The 27,241-nt window shown below is 42.5% G+C and overlaps 1 protein-coding gene and 1 pseudogene across 1 annotated transcript; one reads left to right on the top strand and one right to left on the bottom strand.

Annotated features, from left to right (window-relative positions):
• The first annotated feature begins 6,324 nt into the window (after positions 1 to 6,324).
• On the top strand, positions 6,325 to 7,935 carry LOC133061985 (E3 ubiquitin-protein ligase KCMF1-like; annotated as a pseudogene).
• A 13,436-nt stretch (positions 7,936 to 21,371) lies between these two features.
• On the bottom strand, positions 21,372 to 23,647 carry LOC133061986 (RNA-binding protein with serine-rich domain 1-like). Its single transcript, XM_061150422.1, has 2 exons — positions 22,842 to 23,647; positions 21,372 to 21,462 (listed from the first exon to the last, which is right to left on the bottom strand). Exons 1-2 carry the CDS (start codon positions 23,645 to 23,647, stop codon positions 21,372 to 21,374), a joined length of 897 nt encoding a protein of 298 aa, XP_061006405.1.
• Between the last annotated feature and the right edge of the window lie 3,594 nt (positions 23,648 to 27,241).

Here is a 27,241-nt window from a genome sequence, read left to right as displayed (position 1 = left end):
CCTAAAAGAGATTATGTCCAAGTCCTAATCTCCAGCACCTTAGAATGTGAACTTATTTGAAAATTACATGGTAGATGTAATTCGTTCAGGTTTCAGGTGAGTTCACTTGGAGTAGGCTGGGTCCCTAATCTGATATGATGGTGGCCCTTATTAAAGGGGTAAAATTGGACACAGACACACACGCAGACACACACACAAGGAGAGCGCCTTGTGAAGATGAACAGGAACTGGGAAGAAGAGTCTGCAAGCCAAGGAATGCCAAAAACCACCAGCAAACTGCCTTCAGGAGGAACCAGCTCAGCAGACACGTTGATCTTCAACTTGCAGCCTCAAAACATAAAAGAGAAGCAATATTGTAACAAACTCAATAAAGACTTTAAAAATGGTCCACATCAAAAAGACCTTTTAAAAAGGTAAGGTAAAATACAAATGGATAAAAGTTCTTTGTGGCTACAACCCTGGAGTCCTTTTAGTCTCTTATTCCCGCAGACTTGCTGGGGCTACTCCAAGGTCTCCTCACCTCCACTACATCTGAACTCACTGTCAGGACGGAAAATGATTCTAGTTACTGTGCTCTGGAACATGCAGCTGGTCAGCACTCCTTGGTGTCTAGTTGTGCTGTTGTTAAGTCGCTAAGTTGTATCTGACTCTTTCTGACCCCATGAACTGCAGCACACCAGGCTTCTCTGTCCTTCACTAGCTCCTGTAGCTTGTTCAGATTCATGTCCGTTGAGTGGGTGCTGCCACCCAACCATCTCATCCTCTGCTGTCCCCTTCTCCTTTTGCCTTCAATCTTTCCCATCATCAGGGTCTTTTCCAATGAGTTGGTTCCTCACATCAAGTGGCCAAAGTATTGGAACTTCAACTTCAGCATCAGTCCTTCCAGTGAATATTCATGGTTGATTTCCTTTAGGATTGACTGATTTGATCTCCTTGCAGTCCAAGGGACTTTCAAGAGTCTTTTCCAGCACCACAAATCAAAGCCATCAATTCTTCTGTGTCCAGCCTTCATTATGGTCCAACTCTCACATCCATACATGATGTTTAGAGCATAAACCCAAATTCTTTTTCTGCTTGGCTTCAGTCTCACTGTCTCATTGTTTTCTCTGAGGTTGAGACATATTTTTGAGCCTTCTTTTTAGATGCAAAATGGAATGTGACATTTGGACAAAATGTTGGACCAAGACTACTACCCATTGAAGCTACCCATCAGCTCATTTGAAGTCTTCTCTCCTTTCCTTGGAGAAATGTATCTCCAATTGTAAACTGTGTCACAGTCATCTAGAGGGTTTTGAAAATTCAGATGGCTGGCCTCAACCCAAGTGATCTGGGATGGGGATGGAGAATTTTCATTTCTAAAAGGTCCCCAGGTGATGCTGATGGCACTAGCACAGGCTAGTTGAGAACAGGATTCTGGAACATCACCAAGCTGATGTGAGACAAGGACAGAAAGCCGAAGGTCATTAACCAGTGTCAAATCCACACCATTTCATATAAAAAACTACTCAAATACTAAAACTTAACTTTCTGAAACATTTGAAACGGATCCACTAAACTATACTTATGCAAATATACCACTTTTTAAGTGATAAACTGCAATAAAAGAGCAATTTGGGGGGATCCCAAACTTTCTCTCTATAACCCAATCACAAGATGCTAGTTACTATCATTGGTTTAAAATACAAACCTGATCAGTCACCTTACATTTATTTATTAAGATTTTTTTTTATGTGGACCACTTTTTAAAGTCTTTATTGGATTTGTTACAATGTTGCTTTTGAACTGTGGTGTTGGAGAAAAATCTTGAGAGTCCCTTGGACTGCAAGGAGAGCCAACCAGTCAATCCTGAAGGAAGTCAACCCTGAATATTCACCAGAAGCACTGATGCTAAAGCTGAAGCTCCAGTACTTCGGCCACCTGTTGCAAAGAGTTGACTCATTGGAAAAGACCCTGGTGCTGGGAAAGATTGAAGGTGGGAGGAAAAGGGGATGACAGAGGATGAGATGGTTGGATGGTGTCACCAACTCGATGGACTTGAGTTTGAATAGGCTCTGGGAGTTGGTGATGGACAGGGAAGCCTGGCGTGCTGCAGTCCATGGGGTTGCAAAGAGTCAGACACAACTGAGGACTGAACTGAACTGAACAATGTTGCTTCTGTTTTACCTTTCGGTTTTGGGGCCATGAGGCATGTGGGATCTTAGCTCCCTGAAAGACAGTGAAGTGAAAGTGTTAGTCGCTCAGTTGTGTCCAACTCTTTGCGACCCCATGGACTGTAGCCCTCCAGGCTCCTCTGTCCATGTGATTCTCCATGCAAGAATATTGGAGTGGGTTGCCATTCTCTTCTCCAGGGGATTTTCCCAAACCAGGAATTGAATCTGGGTTTCCCACATGGCAGGCAGATTCTTTATCACTGAGCCACCCAAGGATCAAACCCTCACTCCCTGCATAGGAAGCATGGATTCTTTAATCACAAAAACCACCTGGGAAGTCCCTATCACCTTATTTTTAATTCTTCAGTTCTGTCTTCAGCAGATATTTATGCTGTTTCCCTATCATAATTAATACTGTACTTCCCTTTTCACTCCCCAATATGTCCCAGTTGAGAGGGAAAATTATTTGATCTCCTGTTTTATAGAGCATACATTATGTGCAAACTCTGAAGGAAAATCTGTGATCCAGAAATAAACAGACTTATTGCCCCTGTTGTCATTACTTTGTTGACAAAGGTTCAACTAGACAAAGCTATGGCTTTTCCAGTAGTCATGTACAGATGTGAGAGGTGGACTATAAAGAAAGTTGAGCACTGAAGAATTGATGCTTTTGTTGGAGAAGACTCTTGAGAGTCCCTTGGACTGCAAGGAAATCAAACCAGTCAATTCTAAAGAATATCAGTGCCAAATAGTCATTGGAAGGACTGATGCTGAAGTTAAGGTTCCAATACTTTGGCCTCCTGATGCGAAGAATCAAATCATTGGAAAAGACCCTGATGCTGGGAAAGATTCAAGGCAGAAGGAGAAGGGGACAACAGTGGATGAGATGGCATCACCAACTTGATGGCCATGAGTTTGAGCAAGCTCCGGGAGTTGGTGATGGACAGGGAGGCCTGGTGTGCTGCTGTCCATGGGGTCACAAAGAGTCAGACATGACTTAGCGACTGAACTGAACTGATTAGCCCTGTTGATGTTAATCTAACTGAGGGGAAAGAGTTATAAAAAGCACACAGAATTAATAACATGTTATATAGAAAGGGCAGAAGGAGAAGAGGGTGTTAGAGGATGAGATGGCTGGATGGCATCACTGATGCAATGGACATAACTTGGGCAAACTTTGGGAGATGGTGAGGGACAGGGAGGCCTGGTGCACTCCAGTCCACGGGGTCGCAAAGAGTCAGACATTACTGGGCAATTGAACAGCTACAACAATTTAAAAATAACTTCCATGAGAATACACAAGGTTTTCTCCAGCCAACACCAGTAGAAATAGAACAACATGTCCTATGTAATTTTAAATTTGGTAGAACACACAGTGAGGAAAGTCAAATACAAATAGAGGAAACTTTTTTTAACTCTCTTATTTAACCAAGGAAATTTAATGTTATCATTCCAAAATGTAGTCCCCATCAGAATGAAGCACAACATATTGTTTTCTTCTTTCTGAACTCTGGTAGATCAGTGGTAAAGGATCTGCCTGCAGTGCAGGAGCCAAAGGAGATGTGGGTTGGATCCCTGGGTTGGGAAGATCCGCTGGAGGAGGGCATGGCAACCCACTCCAGCATTCTTGCCTGGAGAATCCCATGGACAGAGATGCCCGGCAGGATACAGTCCACAGGGTCAAAAAGAGTTGGAAACAACTGAAGCAACTTAGCACACACTTAGTAAGCATGCATGCTCAGTCACTCCATTGTGTCCAACTCTTTGCAACCCTATGGATTGTAGCCTATCAGACTCCTCTGTTCATGGGATTCTCCAGGCAAGAATCCTGAAGTGGGTTGCCATTTCCTTCTCCAGATTTTAACATTACAGCCCATCTAGTTCAAAAGTTAAATTTGATCTGCATAGAGATTTTATAAGGTTTCCAATTGTGAGAATGATTCACACAAAGTATTTTTAAGCTTCTTTAATGGATTTTCTGTCCTAGAATTTGATTCATCTTTCTAGTGCAGTTTTAGATTTTGTTTCATGACAGAATTTCTATGTTTACATAATGTTTTGATATACTCTATCAGCAACCCACTCCAGTAGTCTTGCCTGGAAAATTCCATGGACAGAAGAGCCTGGAGGGGTACAGTCCATGGAGTCACAAAGAGTGGGACATGATTCAGTGACTGGGCATGATTCAGTGTGCACACACACACATCAGATATAGGAAACTCAAAATTTCTCCCCACTCATACTTTCCACCCCCTCCAACTTACTGGTGAATTTTGGTGAGTTTTGACTTCTAATATAGATCCATATGAAGGAAGTTGCTATTTTTTATTATCTGAATTTAATTGTAGCAAAAGGAATAATTTCCCCCCCCCCTCATTGTAAAACTACTCTATCTTTATTTAAAAATAAAGCTATGGGGACTTTCCAAGTGGTCCAGTGGTTAAGAATCTGCCTTCTAATACAGGGGATGAGGTTCAGTCCCTGATCAGGGAACAAGGATCCCACAGGCCACAGTGAAGGGGGCAAGAGTGCAACTAAGACCTGATGCAGCCAAATAATTAAATGAATAAATAAATGTAAAAAAAAATAAAAACAAAGCTATGTATTTTATTTTTGCTAGAAATGAAATTAAGCATTTAAGTGATTATGAAGGTGTTGATTCCAGCAGAAGACTGGGTTAAAACTGCAAGACAGCCCAAGAGTATATATTCCAACAAAGCACAGTGTAAACAATCCTGAAAAACTCCAGGACAGAGTTAAAAGAGAAGTGGGATGTGATTGAAGCAGGGAGCAAAGGGAATCTGATGAGGAACTGATATCACAGTGAAAATATACACAAAGCATATTACAAATGGGTGAAAGACATCAACCCACACAAACAATTAATTCAAAGGTCTTTAAGCAAAGAAAATACATGGGAAACAATAATGAGTTATACTGTGGTCTAAAAATCAGAGTGAATATTAAAGATTTTAGAGAATACAAAGGTTAAATAAGCAAGAAAATGCTAACTGGGAATGCTTGAACATAAGTAAGGTAGAGGTCAACAGAACATCATTTTTAAAATGATCAACCTGGAGAAGGAAATGGCAACCCACTCCAGTATTCCTGCCTAGGAAACCTCATGGCTAGAGGAGCCTGGTGGGCTACAGCCCACAGGGTTGCAAAGAGTCAGACACAACTTAATGACTAAACAACAACCACAACTCTGGGAAAATAGCAGTGGATATTATCAGGAGCAATGGGGGCTTCCGTCATACACAAGAGTTCAGCAAATCAGCAGGGAAAGCTGGATTTGCACTGAATCTATTCCTGCCTCAATGTATTCACCTAACTGAGACAAGATAAAAGAAAAAGTGGAGGGTAGGAACAGTGTCTGAGCCCCGGGGCAGTCCTCAGCCACACCAACCCTGAGGGTAGCCATGTGACTTGCTTTGGCCAATGAGACAGTATCAACCATGATGCAGGCAGAGGTTAAAAAATGCTGGTGCACTGTGACTCACTTTCTCTCTGGCTGTTCTTGGAAACCTTGTGACCACTGCTTTGTCAACAAGCCAGGACTAGCCCATTGTGAAAGAGACAGGTGGCCAAGACATCTCCACTGCCCCAGCTGAACCCAGGCCAAGTACCTGACATGTGAGTGAGGCCATCCCAGCTACTCCATCCCCAGTCAAGCCACCAGCTGACCGCAGGGAGCTGATGAGCCAATCTAGCCCAGAACTCCCCAGTCGATGCACAGAATCATGAAAAATAATAAACTTTTACTACTTCAACCACCAAGTTCAGGGTGGCTAATTATATTAAAACTTAGCAGACACACTAAGTTGAAGAGGTGAAAAAGAGATGCTTAAGAAAAGCTGAACATCCTGGGACAAAATTCCTAACGAACTTTACATAACTCAGTGGGACTTAACTATTGATTTGACTGTATGTCAGCTGTCATTAAAACAACCTGACGTAGACTCCAAAATGCCTCTTCCCAAATACTCACCTCAAGACAAAGTTTGCTAAGACTCTGGGAATGATACTGTATGGACTTTGGAGGTGTATGAACTTCCTAAAATTAAATGAAGAATTCTGTTTTAAAAATAAATAAATAAAATAAAATGATCAAAAATCATATCAGGCCTCCCCGCCGCCGCCGCCGCGGGAGCGCTCCCCTGCCCACCCCGCCCCCGCGGCCGAGCCCGGGAGTCGAGTGGGAGTCGGCCGGCCGGCGCGGGCAGCGCCGGGACCCCACAGGGGACACTGCAGCCGGAGCCCGGGAGGGGCCGCGCCGCCACCGTCTGAACTAGGATGTCCCGACATGAAGGTGTCAGCTGTGATGCATGTTTAAAAGGAAATTTTCGAGGTGGCAGATACAAGTATTTAATTTGCTACGATTACAATCTTTGTGCATCTTGTTATGAAAGTGGTGCAACAACAAGGCATACAACTGACCACCCAATGCAGTGCATATTAACAAGGGTAGATTTTGATTTGTACTATGGTGGGGAAGCTTTCTCCGTAGAGCAGCCACAGTCTTTTACTTGTCCCTATTGTGGAAAAATGGGCTATACGGAGACATCTCTTCAAGAACATGTTACTTCTGAACACGCAGAAACATCAACAGAAGTGATTTGTCCAATATGTGCAGCGTTACCTGGAGGCGATCCTAATCATGTCACGGATGACTTTGCAGCTCACCTTACACTTGAACACAGAGCCCCTAGAGATTTAGATGAGTCGAGCGGTGTCCGACATGTACGTAGAATGTTTCACCCTGGCCGGGGGTTAGGAGGTCCTCGTGCGCGCAGATCAAACATGCACTTTACTAGCAGTTCTACTGGTGGACTTTCTGCTTCTCAGAGTTCATATTCTCCAAGCAATAGGGAAGCCATGGATCCTATAGCTGAGCTTTTATCTCAGTTATCGGGAGTGAGACGTTCTGCAGGAGGACAGCTGAACTCCTCTGGCCCTTCCGCTTCTCAGTTACAACAATTGCAGATGCAGCTGCAGCTCGAACGGCAGCATGCCCGGGCGGCACGGCAGCAACTGGACACCGCACGCAATGCAACCCGGCGCACCAACACAAGCAGCGTCACCACTACAATCACGCGATCCACAGCCACGACCAACACAGCGAACACAGAAAGCAGTCAGCAAACGATCCAGAACTCCCAGTTTCTTTTAACAAGGTTGAATGTCTGAAACAGAGCGCCAGTCCATGGAAAGTGAGCACGCAGACCGCAGCCTCTTTGTCCAAGAGCTCCTTCTGTCCACTTTAGTGCGCGAAGAGAGCTCGTCCTCAGACGAGGATGAACGGGGGGAAATGGCAGATTTTGGTGCTATGGGCTGTGTAGATATTATGCCTTTAGATGTTGCTTTAGAAAACCTAAATTTAAAAGAGAGTAATAAAGGAAATGAGCCTCCACCACCTCCTCTTTGATGACATCCCAATTTGCAGACAATGTCCTCTGTGCTGTATTTGCCAATGAAAGCGGACAACAACTATCTTGGGTTTGTTTGGTGATTGTAATTTCAGGTCTGTCACTCTTGTTACATTGTGTACATTCAAAAAGGAAGAGAGAAAAATATATATGATAATCATTTCCACTTAACTAATTTTTACTTCTAGCAGGTAAATGTAGGTAGCAGTGCAGGGGTGATCTCTGCTTCCTGCACCCTGACATGCAGAAGGCTCTCGTAATACTCCACATTCAAACTGAAGAGGAAAATGGAAATCTCTAATGAAGCTGCTGTGTGTATTTATGAATATTAATGAATAAAAACTGCTTGGATGGTTTACCTTAAAAAAAAAAAAATCAAATCAGAATTCTATACCCAGCATCAGTATTTCCCCCCAATAAAGATGATTTTAAAAACTTAGAATGAAACATTTAATTGTTAGCAGTCTTGAATTAGACAGACTAGTAGAGTGAGTTATGAAGTCCAAAGGAAAATAATCTCAGGTTGAAAACCAGGAATGCAGGAAGAAGTGAAGGTAAAAGGAAAGAATAATTTAGAAATAAATAAAAATGAATTTTGTTTTATAAAACAATTCTAGAACTATCTCATGAAGATTAAAACACATGTAGATTTAAGATGCATGACAAAAGCAATAGAAAAATCAAGAATGTTGAAATGGAACTGAAAGTGTTCCTAGGTATTAGCATTTGGGAGATGTGATAAAAAGCAATTAACTGTATTATCCTATATTAAATAAATGATTCAGAATTTGACCACTAAAGTAACTGCACATGTTTTGTATAAGATTGCAAGTAATAAGTTTATAGAGGGAAAATGGAATAATCATCATCAGTGAAATAAAGAGAGTAAAGAGGCTGTTTCTGTTTCGGTCAAAGGCTCAGGATATCTCAGATTTACCAGTAATTAGGTGAAATGTAAATGTACAGAACATTGAGTTCTTATTAATGACTCTGTAATATAGACTTCAAAGACTTGTTAGCAGATTTTTTCAACATTCTTTTATTGATAAACATTTAAACAATCTATAGTTTTCTCTATGAAAACATAAGCTGTGTGGAAATTTTAGCTTATGAAAGTGTCCAGAACTATTTTTGTAGAAGGTATCCATTAAAAAAGAAACATTAAAATGTTGAAAGTGAAAATAACACCCCATTCACAAATGTGTTTAATTTTTCATATAGTATTTTGTATTATTCAATAGAATCTAGTATTACCAATAGCCCCAAATTCTTGTGTTTGGGGATAAAGACTCAAGACTCTCTCTGAAATCCCTATGATTTCAGACATAGGGTGTGTCCTCTGGATTGGATTGTCCCCTGATTGGGTTGTCCACTCTCTTACCCTATAAAAAGGAGAATCAGGGGCAGAAGTTACTGCACTTCCTAGCCAGCTACAGGCTGTCTGCATCTGTCTGCATCTCGGGAGTGGTCAGAGGAAGCTCTGGAAGCTCTTAGAAGATGGAGAAACCTGAACTGGACAGACTTCTAAGTCAGCCTCTTCTGGTAAGTGTGGAATCCATATTGACAGCAAGAGGGTCTGTTAAGATGCTTTTTTTTTTCTTGTGTAAAATCTAAGTTAGAGGAATTTAGTTCTTAAAACAAGATACATTCCTTATTGAAAGTTATTTCCCAAGTGTTAATGTTTCTTAAGAAATATTCAAGATTTTATATAGTTTTATATATGAAGCTTTCCTGGGATAATGAAAAGTGTGGGTTTTTTTTAACCAAAATCCTTAGGTAGTGAAAGTAGCATTTGGCCCTACAGTAGCTAAATCTTTCTCCTCTGTGGACAATTCTTTGCCCACAAAGTGTTTGGGTTTTTTTCCTCTTTTTTTTTTCTTTAAATTTCTGTTCTCTGCTTCAAATAGACCTTCCCCAATCTCTTTGTCATCCATCATTGTAGTTAATTTATTTTTCCTATTCTCCCTCCTTACTTCTCTTCCTCCTTCCTCTTTCTCTCTCTGTGTCTCTGTTGGCCTTATTGCCTACCATAGCACTTAATTACACTTAACACTATTAATAGACATTTCTTAGTCTATAGCCCTCTTCTCTCAACAAGATTGAAATAATCTGGGGCAATAACTTGGTTAAGTTAAATTCCAAGTTGTGAGTTTTAGTACACAACTCAGCATATAATGGCTCCTGTATAAATAGGCAGTTCAAGTTATTTTTCTATCAAACATTCCTTTATATCTTGACTAATGCAAGGAGTAGCACTAATAATAGCAATGGGAATAAAGTGAGCTTTATGGTTTCTTTTTAAAAAATCTTCAGAAGACAGAAATGTGAGATTTAAAAGGAAAGGTGGGCTAATGAGGTTTGCAGTTTAAACAGATTAGTGTGAAGAGTCTTAATCTCAGTAACAATTGATTTTACTCTAGCACAAAAGAGATTAATTTATTTTACAACTGTAGTCATGTGAATTTGTTAGAAAAATTTGTAAAGTGTTTTTTTGGAATTGGCATAACATCTCTAAAAATAAGACATCTGAGCACCTTGAAAAGCCAAAACAATAAGTGACTATATCCATGGAACTATGAGATTTCTCATTATCTTTTCTTCATTGAGTACCCAACTTAGTGAGAAAAGCAATCAAAAAGAAGTAGATAATACTACACATAAATAAATCAAAATTTTAAAAAATTAACAGAGACAATGTGAGATAAATTTTGATATGGCATCAGGAAAGGTCATTCTGTGGAAATGGCATTTTGTAGATTAAATGAAAGGTAGCCAAGAATTCAAAAGTTGAGAATCTTCAAGTGGATTCAGGAAGGCAAATTGATGGTTAATTGGTATAAGAGTATGGGGTGGTAGGGCATCCAGAATGCCATTCAAGGGTAGATGAGATATTAGTACCAATTAGTGAGTTTAGAGGACATTGAGATAAGGATGAATTATTTGAGAGAAATGATTGGTTCAACATGGGACCTGGTCACTGTGAGCTGAGTCACGAATATTATCACTGATGTGGGTAGGCAGATGGATATTTGGGTTTCAGGGTTGAAGCCAGATCAGTGAATCTGTGAACATTTCTAGTTCATGAAGAATATTTGAAGCCAGGGAAATGGATGAGATTGCCTGGAAGAAGGTGTAGATGTAGAACAGTTGGGACAGCAGGACCAACTTCTAAGAGCATTGATCACTAAGTGAAATAGGAGATAGAGGAGTAGGAGGAGGGGAGGAAGGGGGTAAAAAGGACCATCTATGTGGGTAAAAAGGAACTTTATGAAAAGACCCTGATGCTAGGAAAGACTGAAGGCATGAGGAGAAGGGAACAACAGAGAATGAGATGGTTGGATGGCATCACCCACTTGATGGACATGAATTTGAGCAAGCTCAGGAAGTTGGTGATGGACAGGGAAGCCTAGTGTGCTACAGTTCACGGGGTCATGGAGTATCAGACATGACTGAGCAACTGAACTGATGAAGAGAATGTGTTTTCTAAGTTACTTTATGAGCAGGAGAATATTTGAGTGAAGACAGGACTTGGGTTTGAGAGCAAAGTATCCGAGGGTTGAGAGACACTTGATCTCATTGGAGATGAGGCACTAAAGGAAAATGAAAACCAGGTGACTGTGTGTCTTAAAGCAAAGTGAAAAAGACATATCAAAAAGTTTAATGTCTTGGTAGTCAAAGAACCCTGTGATCTCTTTGTCCAGATGATGTTGGATTCAAGGACACCAGCATGTGTGTGATTGACAGTGACAGAGATGGGAAGAGGAAAAGATCCTCTAAGAATGAAAATCTGGAATTGGTACTGGGTGATGACCTGCAGCTTTCTGTCCTTGACTCCTATCTGCTTAATGTCCCAGGATTCAGTATGGTGTCTGTACTAGCAGCATTAGCAACAGTTGGGAATGCTTAGAAATGCAATTTGGTTTTTTTTTTTTTCTATTATATAAACTTATTTATTTTAATTGGAGGCTAATTACTTTATAATATTGTATTGGTTTCTTGTCCCCACCCCAGACTTTCTTGAATTGGCATCCAGGAATCTGAGTTCTATCAACCTTCTGAATAAATGTTATGCACAGAGGAATTTGAGACCCCATTTCTTCAGGGAGTTATCCACATGTGCTAAGAACATTCTCCATAACTGGCAGTTGTTTCACCCCCCCATTTTATTCAAATTTTACATCTCATTTTGTTTTCAAAGAGGCTCAGAAGAAATATGATGCCTGAAGACCTGGAGAAGAGAAGACAGGAGGTTTTAGTCAAGGCCAAGCAGAGGCGTCGTGACAGATGTTTACTTCCTCTGAGGCTGACCAGCTGCATTTTCCAGAAGCCAGTCACAAGGATAACCTCTCATCCTGACAATGTGGTCAGAAGACTTCGATGCGAGGAGACCTTGGAAAAGCCCCAGCAAGCCTTTGCATTCCAGAGACTGCAGGGGCTCCAAGCCTACAGCCCCGAAGGAGAACCTTTCAGGACCGTGGACAGCGCAAACGTTTCCGGGATCACTGCTCAGCGTGGTGCCGGTGAATCCCTGGGCCCTGCTGGTGCCTGGTCTCTGCACACCAGTCCTGAGCCCATCCTTGCCCAGTCTTCAGATGGGGCAGAGCTGAACCCAAGGTTGGGGCTCTTTCTCCCACACGCCCTCTGCAGACAACCAGTAAAAGATGCAGATATTCGCCGACAGTCTCGGAAAGTGAAGAGAGCAAGGGAGAGATTGGCTATGGCCTTGAGGGCAGACAGGCTTGCCAGGGAGGCAGAGAGAGCCAGGAGCCAGAAAAAACGTTCCCGAGAACTGAAGGAAAAGTAGGAGACGATTGTCCTGAGAAAGTTGAGTGGTGTGGTCCCTGGGAAATGGTTCATGCTGGGGTGTGTAGGGGGCGGGGGGGTGCGACAGCCCTCCATTCTACTTGCTGCTTTTACTGTCAACCCTGTTTCTGGACTACGATGCTTTGTTACATTAACTTTGTATTCTATTAAAGTCTTGGTGGACAAAAACAAAAAGTGTAATTTTTCTTTAATGGGAGAGATGGGGTTTCATGTGACAAAAGATTTGTGCATATCTTTGTACACCTCAATTTCTGTGTGTCAGAATTTCCTTACTGAATTCTACAGAGGTAATCTAGCCTGGGGACTTATTTAGTGTTTTTAGTCATAATATTTTCTTGCATTAATTACACTTAAACAAGAAATAATCTATTCTAAAGAGGTTATTTTCTAATATTAAAAATTAGTGCTATGAAGTCTGATTAAGCTGGCTTTTACTTCTTGTTTTAACATGGGTTGCCTCCTTTTTTTGTCATTCTTGTGCCAAATGTCAAATCAGACAGATATTTTAATGTAAATCAATTAGTAATTATGCTATGTATTACGTCCTTGTCTGTTACCCAAATCTTAAGTGGGTATTTTTTTTAAAGAATGTGATTTTTTTAAAATGTTATTTGTTTACTTTCTTTTTAGCTGTTCTGGGGCATTGGGTCTTCCATTGCTGCCAGTTGGCTTTCTCTAGTTGTGGAGAGCAAGGGCTACTCTCTGGTTGCAGTGCATGGGTTTCTCATCCCAGTGACTTCTCTTGTTGCAGAGCAAGGGCTCTAGATGCATGATTTCAGTGGTTCTGATACTGGGGCTTAGTTGCTCCACAGCATGTGAAATCTTCCCAGACCTGTCCCCTGCATTGGCAGGTGGATTTTAACCACTGGACCACCATGGACATCCTAAGTGGGTATTTTGAAAAATTATTTTTGACCTTTGATTCTTAAGAAGGAACACGTTCTTTGGAAACATTTTCTTCTGAAAATGACTTGCTAGCAAGCTTGTTGCCCTGACCCAGAAATCAGTCCAGAGTCCTTGAAACTTGTCCACCCAACAGGGTTAGGCACATCATCATTTGTAAGAAGTCAAGAATGACATCATTGCTTATTCAATAAACAATTCATTTTCACTTATAAACACTTCATTCAGTAAACATGATAATTCTTTCCACCGAACCCACAGAAGGTGGAATAAAGGTGTCATGCTACAGAAGTCCCAGGGGGACAGTATCAGGAAGGAAAAGAATGATGTTTTCTGAACTTCCTTGTACAATTTTTATGAAGTTGTTTTATCAGTGGTGGAGAGGGAATGTTGATGTGGCTCAGACCATAAATAATCCGCCTGCAATACAGGAGACCCAGGTTCAGTCCCTGGGTCCAGAAAATCCCCTGGAGAGAGGAATGTCAACTGACTCCAGTGTTCTTGCCTGGAGAATTCCATGGACAGAGGAGCCTGGCGAGCTACAGTCCATGGGGTCACAAAGAGTCAGACACAACTGAAGCGGCCAAAACACACAGAGTAATGAAACAGGAAAACAGTGACTAGAGGTGAGCGGTTATGCCTCCTGACAACAGGCTCTGGATTTAACTTAGTAATAAGTCCCTCCTAGAGCCCAGAGCTTTGATGTGGGTCTGAAGCCTCCCCAGACGTTCTTTTTTTTTTTTTTTTTTTTTCATTTATTTTTATTAGTTGGAGGCTAATAAAATGGAGTGGTTTTTGTCATACATTGACATGAATCAGCCATGGAGTTACATGTGTTCCCCATCCCGATCCCTCCTCCCCCCTCCCTCTCTACCCGATCCCTCTGGGTCTTCCCAGTGCACCAGGCCTGAGCACTTGTCTCATGCACCCAACCTGGGTGGTGATCTGTTTCACCATAGATAATTTACGTGTATCGATGCTGTTCTCTCGAAACATCCCACCCTCGCCTTCTCCCAGAGTCCAAAAGTCTGTTCTGTACATCTGTGTCTCTTTTTCTGTTTTGCATATAGGGTTATCATTACCATCTTTCTAAATTCCATATATATGTGTTAGTATACTGTAATGGTCTTTATCTTTCTGACTTACTTCACTCTGTACAATGGGCTCCAGTTTCATCCATCTCATTAGAACTGATTCAAATGAATTCTTTTTAATGGCTGAGTAATATTCCATGGTGTATATACACCACAGCTTCTTTATCCTGCAGCTCAATTCCAGAAAAATAACTGACCCAATCAAAAAATGGGCCAAAGACCCAAACAAACATTTCTCCAAAGAAGACATACAGATGGCTAACAAACACATGAAAAGATGCTCAACATCACTCATTATCAGAGAAATGCAAATCAAAACCACAATGAGGTACCATTACACGCCAGTCAAGATGGCTGCTATCCAAAAGTCTATAAGCAATAAATGCTGGAAAGGGTGTGGAGAAAAGGGAACCCTCTTACACTGTTGGTGGGAATGCAAACTAGTACAGCCACTATGGAGAACAGTGTGGAGATTTCTTAAAAAACTGGAAATAGAACTGCCATATGACCTAGCAATACCACTTCTGGGCATACACACTGAGGAAACCAGATCTGAAAGAGACACGTACACCCCAATGTTCATCAGAGCACTGTTTATAATAGCCAGGACATGGAAGCAACCTAGATGCCCATCAGCAGATGAATGGATATGCCCAGTTCTTATCTGCCAGCCCTGGGGTCTGGGAAATGAAGCTGTGTGAGGTCACCATGTAGGGAGGGCTGTCTGGGTTTGGGGCCACCTGGGAGCATTACATTTAAGGGTGAGCATGGAGAATGGTCGGGACGAGACCTGCCCCCCTCCCACCTATATCTATACCTGGACATAATTTACTCCCCCACAAGAAGTATGTGTGTGTGTGTGTGTGTGTGTGTGTGTGTGTGTGTGTTAGTTGCTCAGTCCTGTCCGACTGTTTGTGATCCCATAGACTGTAGCCCACCAGCCTCCTCCGTCTACGGGATTCTCCAGGCCAGAAGACTGGAGCGGGCTGTCATTCCCTTCTCCAGGGGATCTTCCTGAAGCCGCCAGGAAGTCCTCCCATGAGAAGGGATACATGTGTATGTATGGCTGAGTCACTCTGCTGTGCGTGAAATTATCACAACATTGTTAATCAGCTATATGCCAATAAAAAAAGAAAGCTTTTTAAAAAAAAAAAAAAAAGGATGGTTTTGAAGTATTATGTAAGCACATACAAATTTTTTAATTAATTTTATTTATTGTACCTTAACTATTAATTACTAAACATGAAGGGGATGGAGAGACTCATCTTTGACTCAGTATTCCAAGATATTAATAATAATAATTTACTCCCCACATCCATTTAACAGAAACTAATTTCTTTCCTCTTCTGTTCTGTTAAATTATTTTTGCTTAGGTTAATATACATGCAAGTGTGCTCAGTCAATTCAGTCATGTCAGACTCTTCGTGATCCTGGAAAACGTAGCCTGCCAGGCTCCTCTGTCCACAGGATTATCCATGCAAGAATACTGGAGTGGCTGTTATTCCCTTCTCCAGGGAATCTTCTCGAAGCCACTAGCAAGCCCTCCCACAAGAAAGGATACATGTGTATGTATGGCTGATTTGCTCTGCTGTGCGCCTGAAACCATCACAACATTGTTAAAAAAAATGAAAAAGTCAAAAGAATTAAAGGATGGTTTTGAATGATTATATAAGCATATTCAATTTTTTAAAAATAATTTTATTGTATTTTATCTATTATTAAATGTGAAGGGGATGGGGAGACTCACTCACCCTCTACTCAGTATTCCAATATAATAATAATTTTACTCCCCACATCCAGTTAACAGGAACTAAGTTCATTCCTCTTCTTATGTTATTTTATCTTAGGATAATATGCATGCATGCATGCATGCTCAGTCACTTCAGTTGTGTCCAACTTTTTGTGACCCTATGGACTGTAGTCCAGCAGGCTCCTCTGTCCACGGGATTTTCCAGGCAAGGATACTGGAGTGAGTTGCCATGCCCTCCTCCAGGGGATCTTCCCAAGCCAGGGATTGAACTTGCATCTCCTGCATTGCAGGTGAATTCTTCAACGCTGAGCCACCGAGGAAGCCTTAGGTTAATATAGATTCTGTTAAATTATTTTATCCTAAGGTCTGGAGTGGGGATGGAGAATTTTCATTTCTAAGAAGTTTCCAGGGATGTACAACACCACACATTGAGAAGGGGATTCTGGGACATCATGAAGCCCGCATGAGACAAATACAGAAAGGTGAAGGTCATTATCCAGTGCCAAATCCAGACCAATTTATATAATAAACTATTCAAACACTGAACTTTAAATACTGAAACACTGAAAATCCATTCACTTAACTACATTTATGCAAAGATGTCATCTTTTGAGTGACAAACTGCAATAAATCAGCAGTGACAGCTTAGATTCTACATCTTTTGTCCTTATAATCCAATCATTAGATTCTAATCACTATCACCTGTTTTTTGTGTGTGTTACTTTCTGTGGTACAACAAAGTGAATCAGTTATTTTTATCTATTTTTTTCTGAACTCTCCCCCACCATAAGCTCTTCCCCTACCCCCAGTAACTACATCACAAGATTTATTATGCCAATGTGTTTGTGTTCGCTTCTTTTTATTTTTAATGTTTTAAACTTTATTTTGTATTGCCGATTAACAATGTTGTGATAGTTCAAGGTGCAAAGGGACTAAGCCGTATATATACATGTATCCATTCCCCCCAAACTCCCTCCCATCCAGGCTCCCACATAACACTGAGCAGGGTTTCCTGTGCTATACATGCAATAAGTCTTTGTTCTCATCACTATGGTCTGTTTTCTGTGTGAATGTTTCTTTCTGCTGCAAAGCAAAATGAATCAGTCTTTTTTTAATTTATTGGAGTGTAGGTGGTATACAATTTTGTGTTACTTTCTGTGGTAGAGCAAACCAAATCAGTTATACATGTACACACATCCACTCTTTTTTAGGTTCTTCTCCCATATAGGTCATCATTGTAACCTGATGATCTATTTTAAATGCAAATCTAATCGCGTACTTTAACTGGGCAGGCCTTCATTTTTGTCTTCAGCAGATATTTATCCTGTTGCCCTGTCCTAATGATTAACACTACCCTCTTTATTCCCCAGTGTGTTCCAGCTTGGAGAGAAAATTCTTTGGTCACCCTACTTGCAAAGAATCTACTATGTGCAAAGCGATGGTATAAAACCTGTGATCCAGAAATAAACTAAACAGATTCACTGCCCCTGTTTGATTTAATCCTCATGAGAGGAAAGAGTTAATAAGTAGAGCAAAGAATTTATAACATGTCATGTAGAAGTAGAGAGAGAGCGTATGTATTAGAATTAGTTTCAGCATGTGTGTCTCTTCATTTTTTAATGTTTTAGCGTGTGTTCGTGTACTTGGGCTGCCTGGGGGAGGGGCTGTTTGTGAGAGAGGCTCTTAGGCATTGGAAAAGTTCCTCCAGGTGCACTTTCTTTGAAATTTAATAATGTGTATCAGTCAAGGTTCTCTAGAGAAATGGAACCAATAGGACATAAAGTCTACAGAAGAGGGGAGGTATTTAGGAATTCACCCACATGGTTATAACAGTGAGAAATCCCATAATCTGCTCTTTGCAACCTGGAGAAGCAGAAAAGTCAGGGGTGGGACTTCCCTGGTGGTCCAGTGGTTAAGAATCTGCCTCAAAATGCAGGGGATGTGGATTGAACCCCTAGTCAGGGAACTAAGATCCCACATCTTGTGAAGCAAATAAGCCCCTGAACCACAACTAGAGAGTCTGTGTGCCACAACGAAAGATCCCGCATCCCGCAACTAAGACTAAGACCTGACACCGCCCATTAAATAAATAAGTAAATATCTTTTAAAAGTCAATGGTAAATTTCAATCCAAGTCCGAAGGCCTGAGAACCAGGAGCTCTGAGTCCAAGGGAAGGAAAAGATGGACATTCCCACTCAGGAAGAGAGAGTGGATTCACCTTCCTTCACCTGTTTTTCCATGTGGCCCTCAGCAGATTGAATAACACCCACCTACCCTGAGGAGAGTGGGTCACTTCACTTAGTCTATGGAATCAAATGCTGATCTGTTCCAGAAACATCCTCAAGAACACACCCAGAAATAATAATGAGCCAGCTATCTGGGCTGATCAGCCTTTGGATAGGCATCCATCCTGCCCCCATCCCCTGAACCCAGGTGCTGGCATCCAAAATAAAGCAAACTTTCCCTCTTTCCAACTGTGCCTCTTTATTGACTTTTGAGCAGTGAGCAGTTACAATTTGATGTATAAAATAAGCTACAAGAACACATTGTACCAACAGGGACTATGACCAATACTTTATAGAGTATAACTTTAAAAATTGTGAATCACTCTTCTGTATTATCTGCAAGTTATACAATATTATTCATCAACTATACTTCAGAAGGGCTTCCCCAGTGGCTCAGATGGTAAAGAATCCGGCAGCAATGCAGGAGACTTGGGTTTGATCCCTGGGTTGGGAAGATCCCCTGGAGAAGGAAATAGCAACCCACTCCACTGTTTTTGCCTGGAGAATTCCGCATGAATAGAAGAGCCTGGCAGGCTACAGTCCATGGGGTCGCAAAGAGTCAGACACGACTGAGCGACTAAGAACAAGCACATACTTCAATTAAAAAAAAAAAAATCTAAAAAAAAAAAGAACCCAAATACTCAAAATGAACCCATAGAAAAAGATATCACATCTGGTTTACAGAAGCAGAGAATGCATGGAAGGAGAAACAGGAGAAAGGTTGTTGAAAGGTACAAATTCTCAGCTTTAAAAAAAGATGCAAAAGGGGTAATGAGTAACATGATGACCGCAGTTAACATTGCTGTTCACCACGGTGCTGAAGAAATGTGTCCAGAGAGTAAATCCTAAGACTCTCATCACACCAAAAAAAGACTTAACAAAACATTTTGAGATGAGGAATGTTAAATAAAGGGCTTCCCTGGTGGTTCAGATGGTAAGGAATCTGCCTGCAATGTGGGAGGCCAGGGTTTGATCCCTGGGTTGGGAAGATCCCCTGGAGGAGGGCATGGCTACCCGCTCCCGTATTATGCTAACTAAAATCACTGTGGTAATCATTTCATGATATAGATGTCACATACACTTCAAACATATACAGTAGCAGCAATTTTAAACTTTTAAAAATTACCTGGAATAATGGAATTGTATAACTCTTCCATCAAAAGAAAACTGTATATAGTACTGTATGTCAATGATATGAAATTAGAAAAAAACTGTTAAAAAAGATAAAAATTAAAAGTGCAAAAGAGTATAGGTGAAAGAGGACAAACCACAAGTGCTTTTTTCCTTTAGAATTATTTTATTAAATCATAAATGTACAACTGCTTCATATAATAGTTCTACATGCTAAAATTTAAGGAATAATGTTATTAATATGTTTCACTACAGCATACTTCTAAAAGCTTTTCAAAAACAGAAAAATCTTGCAAAAGACTTTTAAAAATGTAACATTTTACAAAGAAACATTAACAATTTACAAACATTTAACAAAATGTTTAATGTTAAACAAAATTTAACATTATCAAAGATGTGACGCTTCTACACTCTGACAAAGATCACTAGAAAAAAACAAGCTAAGAAACTGCCTCAAAGGCATTTTCCATACAGTTTTTCCTCTGCACGAAGGCAATGTTCTTAAATAATTCAATTCATTCACAAATGGCTCTCTGCACCTGCTCTCTGTCTTCTGCCACATCCCTGCATGTTTACTCATAACCTGAAGCTGCCCAGTTACCTCTGGGCTCTCAGCCTCTACTAATTAGACAGTGAAGCCCAGGGCAAAGAGGAAGAAGCTCAGTTTCGGCTTCGCCCTCCCAACCCCCACATCCCCCACTGCCTCCTGGACCAGAGTTTCCTTCACCCTATTGAGCCCTCAAGTTTCTGCTACCAAAGTTTCCATTCCTCATCGACTGTAATTAGATTGCTGCTGATAATTTCCAAAGTCATTGTTAATTCCACTTCTACAATTTCCTCGTCCATAGTTGCCATGACCACCTCTGCAGCCTCAATCATGGTTGCCAGATGTGGGGCTTTCAGCACATCTGCCAGACAGACCCTCTGTCTCTCCCTTCTCCAGCCCCATGATAAGCACCCCTAAATCTAGGACCATTTCCATATGCATCAGATCCTCCCCAGAAGTTACTTTCTCATCCTGATGCTAGCCCCAAATCGCTACCACCACCAGGATAAACCCCCAAACCAAAGGGGCCTCCTCCTCCACTTCTAGAACCTTAGACTTGCTGCAGTTCCCATGTTAACAAAGCCTTTGCGACTTCTGCATGATGACCACTGATGGTATGGTTTTTTAGCAACACAGTCTTGTCCACAGAATCAAGGTCATCAAAAGTCACAAATCCAAAGCCTCTTTTCTTGCCAGACTGCCTATCAGTAACGATCTCAATGGTACCATTTTTCCATATTTCTCAAAGTAATCTCTAAGATGATGTTCCTCAGTATCTTGTTGAATACCAACAAACAGCTTCTTTAGTGTCCAAAGGACACCCCGCTGTCCAGATGCTGCTCTTGGGACACATGTTTGGGTTCAAGCACTCTGCCGTCAACGGAATGGGATCCAGTGGACATTTCATCCACCTCGGTCATGGATGAAAAGGTGATAAAACCGCACTGCCTTGATCTTTGGCTGGAAGGATCCCTCAGGACCACACAGTCTGTAAGTTCTCCCCACTGCTGGTAACAGTTCCTCCGACTTTCTTCTGTGGTTTCAAAGTTCAAAACACCAATAAAGAGTTTATTAATTTGTTTGGCTTCTCTCTTTTGCCTCTTCAAAGCACGGGATTTCTCGGTTTTCTCCATCAGACTGGGTTGCTTCAGTCAGATTTTCTATAGCTGAGGGAGATGAGAGAGATCTCAGAGATGAATGCAGACTGGACATGTCCCAGCCCTGTGGTAAGAACCTGTGTTGCCCCAGGAGAATACCTCTAGGAGCACTTCCACTGTGACCGGGGAGTGCTGCCATGGCCTCTCAGCTCCTGCCGCCCTTGAATCAATCCTGAGTACTTTTCCATCTTCCTGCAAAATATTATTTGAACAGAGTGAGTTTTCCAGACCCAGACATCAAATATTGCATTTTCTCTTTTAGTCTTCCAATTGTGAACTGTATATGTATTATCATCTCTTCATTTTATGTTAATTCTCTCACTAAGTTGGATACCCAATGAAGGGAAGAGTAACGTGGACTCTAGTGATTTATGGCACATATACTTACTGGCATATATACTTACTCACTTTGCCCTTAGAAGGGGCTCAAGATGCAAGAATACTAGAGTGGGTTGCCATTGCCTTCTCCAATCCATTTAAGACTTTAATCATAAAAATCTACTTAAAATGTAAACCTAATCAGTGCACACATTCTTTTAAAATCCATCATTTCTGTTTCAGAGGGTGTTTTTAGAGGGAGAAAATAAAAATATCTTAATCCTGTTGCCCTGCCATAATTACTAACACCACCCCTTTCAACACCCAATATTCCTCAGTTTGGAACGAAAATCACTTGATCCTCATGTTTACAGAGCACCTATTACATCCCAGGTTGTGGACTAAGATCCATAATTCAAAATTTCACTGAACAAAGTATTCACCCCAATTTATTCGAATCCTGATAAAAGTTTTTTTTTTTTTTTAAACTCTAATCCTTGGTTCATCCAAAGCAATTATTTTACACAACAAAGAACAACCACAACATTATCTAAAAAGCTACAAAGTTACAAAACCCAAAACAGAAAATGAATAGTCCTGACTGTACAATAAAAGCCAAAAAAGCAATGTACACATTGCTGAGGTAACCTGCAGGGCAATGAAGAGCACACAACTGCCCTGGCTAGGGGTGGTTCCCTGATGACCCAGCAGAGCTGGCTTGAAACTTACCAATTTCAGAGAAAGGGAGGGGTGTGTGTGTGTGTGTGTGTGTGTGTGTGTGTGTGTGTGTGTGTGTGTGTGTGTGTGTGTATGTGTGTGTGTGTGTGTGTGTACTTACCAATTTTAGAGAAAGGGAGGGAGGGTGTGTTTGTGGGGGGGCACATAACACGGGGTACTTGACCCTAGAGGTCAGAAGAGGACCCAAGCAGGGGTGCAGGGCCAGGCTAACAGGGATGACACCACTGCTGGACTCTGCCGGCCAACAGGTTAGGGAGGACCAGGCCACCGGATCGGCCCAGGTCGTCTGGGACATGGAAAAACGTGCTCCCAGGCCGGGGCTGTCCGTCCGTCTGAAGCCCCCTGCTCATCCCTGCTGGCTTTGCTAGCTACGTGACTCCCAGGAACTATAGAAACTGGGAAGTTTTCCAGCCAGAACACTGGAGGGCATCTTCACAAGCACAACCCCAAACCTGCAACACCCCTGCAGCCGGAGCTCTAACTGCTCGGGGACAGGTGTTGACTGCTGCCCTCACCTTCGGAAGGAGCTAGAGCTGGAGCCGCTCCAGCGGCGGGGGCGGCGGGGGGAGCGGGGTCGCCCGCGCTCGGGGGACCTGCCCCAAGGGGAACGCGACCTGCTCCTCCTCAGCCTGCGCCACGTGGAGAGCGGTGGCAGCATTCTCCGGGGAGGGCTCAGTCGCCGGGGGGGTGGCTGAGGCCGGGGGGGCCAGCACGGCTGTGGCTGTGATCTGCTGGGCGTCGATTGCCCTCCGTCCACGTGCTTGAGCGCCTTCGCCGCCTCTTCCGGATTCTCGAACTCCACGTAGGCGTGGCCTTGAGACGGATGCGCGCGCATCCTTTCTCTGGGCAGGTCGATCTCTCTAACTCTCCCGAAGGTGGAGAATATCTCCCGGATGTGCTCCCTGGTCACCTTCCGGGTGAGCTTCGCGACGTGCACTTTGGTGGGCTTAGGGGCGGGGCTGCGCCTTCTGCTTTCCTTCTCGTCTAGTCTGGGTGGTGTGGGTTTGGAACCGGACCGCCGCCTGTGGTCTCGGGGGCGCCAAGGCCTTGGAGAGCCGGGGGAGCTGCTGGAGCTGGAGCTGCGGGACCCACTGGAGCGTCCTGAGCGGCCGGATGCTGAGGGCGAGCTGGAGCCGCGGCTGGAGCCCGCGCGGGACCGCGCCCCCGAGCTGCTGCTACCGCCTGAGGCGCTGCGCCGCTTCCGAGCTTTATCCCTGCCGCGGTCCTTCTCGCCGGACTGCTGGGTAGTGCCTGAATCTTTACAGCGATCCGCGGACTGCTCCTCAGAGCGCTCTTTGCGTGGGATGGGAGACGGAGTCATCTCGCCTCCGCGCTCCTCAGCCTCAGGAGAGAAAGGGATTAATAGATTAAAGGCTGTTTCCTACAGTGTGAAGTACAATAGAGTGTTGTGATCATCAATAAGGCCATCACAGCGACAGAGAAAGAGGGAGATACGGAGGAAGAGAAGTAAGAAGAAAGAAAAAATAATGACAGTTATTGATGAAGATATTGGGGAAGGGCAACCCTGTAGCTCAGACGGTAAAGAATATGTCTGCAATGCAGGAGACCCGGGTTCGATCCCTTGATCGGGAAGATCCTCTGGAGAAGGGAATGGCAATCCACTCCAGTATTCTTGCCTGGAGAATCCCATGGACAGAGGAGCCTGTCGGGCCACAGTCCATGGGGTCACAGAGAGTCGGACACGACTGAGCGACCAGCTATAGCCGTTTAACTTGATGACACATATGGATCAGAGAGCTGAATTTTTTAAAAAACATTTTATTGTTTACTAAATATTCCCAGAAATACAAGAGCCAGTGATGTACTAGATTATTTTATCACAACATCAAAGCAGGTTCCAGGTTTTTTTAGACAGCATTAAATGTACAAATTGAGCTTCCCTCGTGGCTCAAACAGCAAAGAATCTGCCTGCCGTGCAGTAGACATTGCCTGTGTACTAAGTTGCTTCAGTGGTGTCCAACTCTTTGCAACCTTATGGACTGTAGCCTGCCAGTCTCCTCTGTCCATGAAATTTTCCAGGCAAGACTACTGGAGTGGATTGCCATGCCCCACTCCAGGGGATATCCCAGACCCAGGGATTGAACCGGTGTCTCTTAAGCCTCATGCATTGGCAGGCGGGTTCTCTACCACTAGCACCACCTGGGAAGCAGTAGACATTAAACAAAGAAGTATAGGAACATCAAAATACACAAAGGTAATGGATTAATTTGGAAGAGAAATGAGATAAAGTTAGACATAGCTTCAGAGGATATCTCAGGTAGAGAAATCAAACAGTGAGAAAAAAGTAAATAGGACACTGTAAAATAACTTTTAAAAGTCACCTTGACCTTGCTGTGAGTGATATAGGCAAGTCACAGACATAATCCTTACCCCAAGTCCTTGCATCTCCCCTCATCACCAGGGCCCATGGATGTCCAATCTTTACTGTCTTCCTTGCAGCTCATGGCCACCACAAGGGAAAGTAAACCATGAAGGGCAGACCCTGTGCTGATGTATCCGATAGACGGCCTGGAACATTCTCTCTTCTTCCATCTTACAAATAGGACAGTCTAGTCTTTGTAGCTCAGCTAGTTCAGAAAGCAATCTTATTTCCTTTCATGGGAGCACTGCCTCCTCAGCCCACATTAGAAGCACTATTAATAGGAAGAGAAAGAAATCTGAAACCTAATTTTGGGCAGTATGAACCCATTCTTGCTACAGGGTCATCCTAGGCCTCTGCCTATATTAAGGACCCTCCCATCAAGTCTCAGAAAGCTTCCCCACCCAACCAGGGACAAGCTAGACCAGTGGTTCTCAGAGTACATCCTTAGACTGTGAGCAGGTGGACCAGTGGTTCTCAGAGTGTGTCCTTAGAGCAGCAGCAGCACCTGGGGACTTACTAGAAATGGAGAGTCTCAGGCCTCGCTCCCAGATGTGATGAATCAGAAACTCTGGGATGGAGCAGCAATCAGAGAGCTGAATTTAAAAAGAAAGAAAAATAAAAACCAAGAAAGATAAACTTGTGGGTAAAACATTTTTCAGAGAGAACTATTTAAATAGAGCCCAGGCAAATACTACCTCTACTTCATAGTGATTTTGTTTAGAAAAAAAATCTGGCTAATTATCCCAAGAAAGCTTCATACTCAAACCTATACAAAACCTTGAATATTTCTTAATTCTAACACCAAAGAAATAACTTTCAGTAAGGTAACATTTTAAGAGCTATTTGCTTAATTAAAGATTGTACAAAAAGCAAAAGTATATAGATGGACATCAGTATGGATTCCACACTCACCAGGAGAGACTGGCTTGGAAATCTGGTCAATGCAGTTTCCCCCAATTCTAAGAGCTGTTCACTGACCACTCCTGAGGTGCAGACAGCCAGTGCCTCAATGGAAAATCTGACTTCTGCCTCTGCCTCTCCTTTTATAGGGGAAGAAGGTGGATAACCCAATCAGTGGACAACCCAATCCGTGGGCGCACCCTCTCAGATCCAAGGTATTGGAGATATTCCTAAATCTGTGCCCACAAAACACAAGAATTTGAGGCATTGACACAGTCAGATACTATTGTAAATGAAAAAACTCAGAGTTCAGACAAATACTGCTTCTACTTCATAGTGATCTTGTTTGTTTTTTTTTTTAATCTGGCTAATTATCCCAAGAAAGCTTCATACAAAAACCTATACAAAATCTTGAATATTTCTTATACTAACACCAAAGAAATAACTTTCAGTAAGGTAACTTTTCATTTTAAAAGCTACTGTTGGCTAAAATAAAGAGATTTTAGAAAAGGTAAATGTAGATGTGTACTGTTTTGCCATCAGTATCGATTCCATGCTCACCAGATAAGGCCAGCTTGGAAATCTGGTCTGTGCAGGATCCCCCAATTTCAAGAGCTGTCCTCTGAGATGCAGTCAGCCTGTGGCTCACTGGAAAGTCCACTAACTTCTGTCTCTGATCTTCCTTTAATAGGGGAAGAGAGTGGACAATCCAATCAGGGGGTAACCCAATCTCCAGAGAACACACTGTCTTTCAGATCCAAGGCATTGAAGAGATTCCTAAATCTATGCACACAAACACAAGAATTTGAGGTGACTGACACCATCAGATACTATTGTAGATGAAAAAAAACTCAACAGGTATGTGCCTGGTTAGGTATTTGCAGTCCCTACCAACATTGTAATGTTTTCTTTCCCTCAACTGGGATACATTCTACAAAAATAAGAGTGGAAGTTTCCTTCTGCACTACTTAGTAGCTTTAGAAGGACCAGGATTCCAGGTCTGCTTTACAATTCACAACCTGCCTTAGCAACAGTGTGGATCTTCCTTTCCCTAAGAGAACACTGTGCCTGGAATTTCTTTACTAGACCTTGTAACAAACACCAATGTACCTAATGCACCAGAGTAGATGCGGAGAGTCATTTTGTGAATCCATCGGATTATTTTAGAACATTACCTTACTGTGGGGGCTTCCCAGGTGGTGCCGTAGTAAAGAATCCATCTGTCCGTACAGGAGACCCAAAACTTGAGGGTTCCATCCCTGGGTTGGGAAGATCCCCTGGAGAAATAAATGGCAACCCAATCCAGTATTCTTGCTAGAAAATTCCGTGGACAGAGGAGCCTGGCAGACTATAGTCCATGGGATCTGAAAGAGCTGGACATAACTGAGTGTGTGGTGTGCGTGCACGCATGCACACACACACACAGTGTGAACTTACTGACTGGATATGCAGGAAAAGGGAAAGGACAGAACCAGAGATAAAGCTGTGGTTTCCAGCTAAGTGGCTGAGCAGATGAAGTGCCTTTTAAAGCAAAGAGGAAGTCAGGAGAGGTGGCAAGTACAATCTTAAGCAATGGGGGTGGGGGTGGGAGTTAGGGCCCAACCCCTCCACAGAGTTGAGAATTTGGAGCTA

Source organism: Dama dama, chromosome 9 (genome assembly GCF_033118175.1).
Source record: "Dama dama isolate Ldn47 chromosome 9, ASM3311817v1, whole genome shotgun sequence".
NCBI classification, from domain to species: Eukaryota; Metazoa; Chordata; class Mammalia; order Artiodactyla; family Cervidae; genus Dama; species Dama dama.
The sequence above is the reverse complement of the archived record's forward strand: the minus strand, read 5'-3'. Positions and strand labels throughout refer to the sequence as shown.

Coding starts and splice junctions, on each gene's coding strand:
- LOC133061986 (XM_061150422.1), bottom strand. CDS start 23,647: ATGACTCCGTCTCCCATCCCACGCAAAGAGCGCTCTGAGGAGCAGTCC. Junction 21,463..22,841: donor AGCTCTAGCTCCTTCCGAAG/GTGAGGGCAGCA, acceptor AATATTTTGCAG/GAAGATGGAAAAGTACTCAG.